General features: G+C 35.3%; 1 protein-coding gene and 1 long non-coding RNA gene across 2 annotated transcripts in view; one reads left to right on the top strand and one right to left on the bottom strand.

Moving 5' to 3' along the window:
• Positions 1–5,731, top strand: part of LOC128247900 (uncharacterized) — a 31,578-nt gene that overhangs the window by 24,343 nt on the left and 1,504 nt on the right. Inside the window, exons 2-3 of the long non-coding RNA XR_008264215.1 lie at positions 366–582; positions 969–1,111. This is a non-coding gene — a long non-coding RNA (uncharacterized LOC128247900). The remainder of the gene's footprint in view (positions 1–365; positions 583–968; positions 1,112–5,731) is intronic.
• LOC106874396 (uncharacterized) overlaps positions 578–5,731 on the bottom strand; it is a 68,005-nt gene continuing 62,851 nt past the window's right edge. The window contains exons 11-12 of the mRNA XM_014922121.2: positions 2,772–2,903; positions 578–1,077 (exon numbers count right to left, since the gene is read on the bottom strand). Of these exons, the coding sequence (XP_014777607.1) occupies positions 943–1,077; positions 2,772–2,903 (267 nt within the window). The 3' untranslated portion in view covers positions 578–942. The remainder of the gene's footprint in view (positions 1,078–2,771; positions 2,904–5,731) is intronic.

Below are 5,731 nucleotides of genomic sequence, written 5' to 3'. Positions count from 1 at the left end.
TATATATATACTATTTATATTATTATTTGATTGAACGCCATGCATCCATTTCCAAGCAAGTTTATCTATCTATCTATCTATCTATCTATCTATCTATCTGTCTGTCTGTCTGTCTGTATGTATGTATGTATGTATGTATGTATAATATACATATAATATATAGAGAGAGAATGAGAGAGAGAGATACACAGACAGATATACATACATGGACATATATATATATGTATATATGCATAAATATGTGTATGTATGCATGTATGTATGTATTTATATATGCTTGTAGATATAGACTTTATAAAATTAGTATTGACTAGAAATTTAAGTTACATCTGAGAGATTTTTGAATCTGTTTTTCAATGTTACAGAGACAGAGAGGGAGAGAGAAGGGGAGAGATGATAGAAAGCTAGAGAAGAAGAGAAAAGCAGTGAATATGTGAAACAGTGAGGATAACAAAAGAGAATGAGTAAAAGAAAAATAACTGAAAGAATACTAAATGAGCCACAAGAAGAATATGGATCAAGGCTTGAAGCATAAACATCAGGAATTACTGAAAGAAGGTAAAAATTACCCTGTTGTTTTTGGTGAGTACTATACTTATAGATATCTATATGTGCATATATGCATACATACATGCAAGCCTGTATATATGCATACATACATGCATATAAGCATATATAGTCATACAGGCATACATAAATACACAAACACATAAGCAACGTTAAACACATACATATATTCATACACAAATACATGGCAAAATTCAATGCATACTTACTCACAAACTCTCATACAACCATACATATACCCATGCACGCATGTAGATAAATATATAATTATATAGGCATATATTATATTTTTAAACAATGTTATAGTCATTAGTATAACTCAATCTTGCCATAAAAATCAATAGCTTCTATGTACAGGAACATTTAAACACCATTTCAAGAATACCATGATTTCTTTGCAGGTTTAATTTTCAAGACACCTGTCTGGAAAAGAATTGGGAAGAGGAAACAAGCGAAAACCAAAACTCCTACTAAGTAATGAGCCATTATTGGAATCTGGAACAGTTTGGCCTGAAAGTATAAAGAAGAATTGAAAGATTATTTGGTAAAAACCATGATAGAGAAAAATTATTGCAAAATATAGACATGTTATTTTTTCACTCCCACTCACCCACAAGCAACTCTGTAATCTGTTAAAGCAAACCATTATCAAAATATAGCTGAAACACTTAACTGCAAAAAAAAAAAAAATATGCTATTCCTGTGAAGGAAATTTTAGTATCATTCTTCAAGAAGATACAACAATCTGGACTCAGTCAACCATATTGAAACATAGTCACTATGCATCATCATCGTCATTACCATCATCATTTAGCATCTGCTTTCCATGCTAGAATGGGTAAGACAGTTTGACTAGGAGTTGGTAAGACAGTCTGACTAGGAGTTAAGCCTTTCAAAATTGAAAATGTTTGTTGTTTGTTATTAATACTAGCCATGTATAACAAATTATTGCAGCATCTTGAGTTGCTTTCATCTGAACGTAGGTGACACATGTCCATAGGAAAAAACTAATTCCATATCCATTCAGGCAAAGCATACAGGCTAAGGGGTGAAACACTTGCAGCACTGAGATACCTGCTGATAATAGAGAAGGGTTTTGAACATTGCAATGGATTTATAACTAACTCCAACAGTTTTCGTATGGGATGATGTATCTTTGTTATTCATTTCACCCATAAATAATGCATATGAAAGTAGATCATTGACTACAGCTATGCTACTTAATGTTTTTATACAGATCTTTCCTTGCAAATACTGGCTGGATTAATCTCCTCCAAAATTATATTTACAAGTAACATCTACAAATTAAAGTTAAATAAAGTTGAATAATGCCTCTTCTTTAAAAACATAATCTTTTATTATAAAACAGAAGCTGATTTCTGTCTGTCTGTGTGTCTGTCTATAACAATATTTGTGTAGAGAAAGGGGAAAAGAGGAGAAAAAAGTTGTTGTTGAGAATGAAATACAGTGAGAGAGAGAGAGAGAGAGGGGGAGAGAGAGGGAGGGAGAGAGAGAGAGAGAGAGAGAGAGAGAGTATGTATGTGTGTGTGTGTGTGTGTGTGTGTGAAAGGTAGATAAATAGGTAGTGTTGTCATTTTAGTAATTAACAAGTTTTGATTAAAAATGCAGGAATTTTATGTGCAAGTCTGTCGACACAATGCAATGCAGACATAAAAAAAAGACTATATATATACATATATATATATATATATATATATATATATATTTATAATATATATATATTATATATATATATTTATATATATAATACATTCAGTGGTGCGGTTGTTTGTGTATGTGTGTGCATGTGTGTGAGTGTGTGTGTGTGTGTTTGTGTGTGTATGTGTGTGTGTGTGTGCGTGCGTGTCTGTGTGTGTCTGTGTGTGTTTCCATATGTCTTTCAACATATAGACAACACAACACAGTCTTTAAAATAAAATTTTCACTTTGAATAATTTATGAAGGTACGCACATGATCAACAAATATTTTTACCAGCCGTGTGGCAACAAGTAACAACTTAGTAACACACTAACAATAAGTAGACATTGATCTTTGGAATTTTCAATAACAAACTATCGAGCTATTGCCACTTTTTCCCAACATAAGTCTGAATACATATGTGTGTGTGTGTGGGGGGGGGGAGAAGGTGAGTGTATATATTCATATATATATATGTATGTAGTGTATATAATTAATACATTACTCTGAGTTTTGCATTGCTTGTGAATAACACATAGGAATCGAGTTCAGCTTGAGGTAGAGCTTTATATCCATTGGCTGCAAACGATAAAGCATCGTTATGGAAACGCTTGCATGCAGAGTTTACACGGGCTGCCTAAAAAAAAAAAAAGAACAAAAAAGGAAACAAGTAATGAACAAGGAAAGCAAAAACAAGAATAAATTCATGTATAAGTGTGTCATCATTATCATCATTGTCATCATTATCATCGTCATCATTGACATTATCTTCATCATCATCATCATCATCATCATCATTCTCCTCCTCCACCTATTCATTATCATCGTCATCATTTAACAGCTATTTTTCAGCATGTAAGGGGTCATACAGAATTTGTTGAGGCAGATTGTCTACAGCCAGATATCCCTCACCTATTTCCTAGCAAGGTAATATTTTCTCAAGGTACATGTGTTTATCAGGGAAGACAGGAAATGAACAATCTTGCTGGATCTCATTTACAACCATTACATGATGTCTAGACAATGGTACACACAATCACACACACACACACACACACACACACACACACACACACACACATGACAAGCTTCTTTCAGTTTCCAGCCACCAAGTGGTCAGCCTAAAGCTACAATAGAAGAAACTTAGCTGAAGACCACAAGGTTAGAAAGCAAGTTTCTCAACCACAAGGCCATGCCTGCACATCCCTTCTTCTGTTGGTTACTGCAATAATATAGTTATGGCCAAATATTTAATATAAGATTTTCTTTTGATAACTTAACTTTGTTGAAATTCAGGAACCTCTGCTAAAAGAAAAACCAAGTTTATTGAAGTGCATTATGTAAGGTCTTTGCTTGTCTCCTATGATAGGGGAAGTTAATGCCATTGACATTCTGTTTGATGTCTGTCGTGAAAACGTGGGCTTTGGATCAGAAGACAGTTTATAAAGAGAGAGAGGGGGGGAGACAGAGAGAGAGAGAGGAAGGAAGGTGCATGTAAAAGTGAGAGAGAAAAGGTGAAATAGAAGTGCATGCATATGTGTGTGAGAAACAGGAGAAAAAGGGGTGAGAGATACAAGAGTGAGAGAGTAGTATGTGTGTATGTATGAGTGTGTATGTGTGTGTGTGTGTATACAATATATCATTATCATCATCATCCTCATCATCAACATCAGCTTCATCAACATATTCATCATCATCCTTCTCCTCGTCTCCATCATCATCCTCTTCTCCCTCCTCCTCCTCCTCCTCCTCATCTTCATCCTCATCATTATCATCCTCATCGTCATCATCATTATCATTATCATTATCATCATCATCATCATTATCATCATCAGCATCATCCACTTCTCAATACTTATGTGGATCGGATGGAATTTGTGAAGACAGACTTTTACAGCCAGATGCCCTCTGGCTGTAGAAAGGCGTCTTCTAAGCCCTTCTGCTGTAGAAGATGCTCTTCTACACAAACCCTCAGAAGTAGGGATCATGTAGATGTTTATCTAAATGATGCAACTCTAGACATTTAATACTGATTGTTGTTTGCATATTCAAAAGAGCTACTTGCAACAACATTGAATATAAAATAAATATGCTGAAGAGAGCTGTCTATTGGAAAGTAGATAAAGTACTTAAAAATTGCAACCAGCCACTCAGATAATTTTGTAAGTTTACATAGAATGTGTGCTATGTCACTCAAAGCTGTTGTTTATCTTGTTCCAGTTATCACAATACACTATATCACAGTGATAGTAATGGATTATTGAACACTGTTACATTAACTATCAATAAAAATATTATCTTTATTGTACTCTTATCTCAAGATAAGAAGGTATACAGAGATTTTCAGAAATCTAGTGAATCCTGATTCAAGTTTTGGGAAACTGTGTTTTGTAGCTGGTGTTCTATACTTTTAACTAGAAGGAAAAGTTTCAGAATGATTTAGAATCATAAAAATTATGGCACAATACAGTCGCATGAAGAGATTCCAATCTCAAATTGTGGAGAGGACATGTGGAAGGGGTAGACCCAGGAAGAAGTAGTGAGATGAAGTTGTGAGAAAGGATCTTCAGACGTTGGGCCACACAAAGGGGGTGACAAGAGACTGACTGAGATACCTGGCAGTTTGCTGTGCCTCAGAAGACATTTCAAGGTAAATTAAAGTATAGTTGTCCACAGGCATGTCCCCTGAGTCTTCTCCAACTGAGTGTTCCTAATTTTACTGGCTCATGGGTGTTGGTGCCATATAAAAAGCACTTATGGCAATGCCACATAAACACACCCATGCCAGGCCTACATAAAAGCACCCAGTACATTCTGTAAAGTGGTTGGTGTTAGGAAGGGAATCAAACCCCAGAAAACACATCAAAACAGGCATGGAGCATGGGCAGCTCTTCAGCTGGCCAGCTCCTGTCAAACCATCCAACCCATGCCAGCATGGAAAACAGGCATTAAATGGTGATGATGATGACAAGAGAGGCAGATCCACCAAAATTTCAACATTCATCATTGCAGATTAGTCTGACCAGCTATCTTGGTATTATGCATTCATTAATTCATTACCCCTTTAGCATTTAAACCGGTGATATCAAAGCTCAAATATTCTGCCTGTTTTATGTTGAAACTGGCCAGATCCAGCCTCTCACACCTACCCTACAATGTCACTCTAAAAATAAGCAATTGCATCATCAAAATGTTGCAGTAGCAAGATAGTACATGATTAACTCAAAACAGTGTAAATAGATATGCATGACATTATTTACATTTGACGGATATTTATCCTCATCTTGTTTGTTGTTAACGCAACATTTTGGCTGATATACCCTCCAGCCTTCTTCAGGTGTCTTGGGGAAATTTTGAACCTGGGTTCTCATTCCTAAGGTATTTTTCGATGTTATTATTATTATGATTATTATTGTTCAGGTCACTGCTTGGAATCGAACTCGGAATCTTGGGGTTAGTAGCCTC

The sequence above is a fragment of the Octopus bimaculoides genome, chromosome 5 (assembly GCF_001194135.2).
Source record: "Octopus bimaculoides isolate UCB-OBI-ISO-001 chromosome 5, ASM119413v2, whole genome shotgun sequence".
In the NCBI taxonomy this organism is placed as follows: Eukaryota; Metazoa; Mollusca; class Cephalopoda; order Octopoda; family Octopodidae; genus Octopus; species Octopus bimaculoides.
Note: the sequence above shows the minus strand (reverse complement) of the source record. Positions and strands in the feature narration are given on the sequence as shown.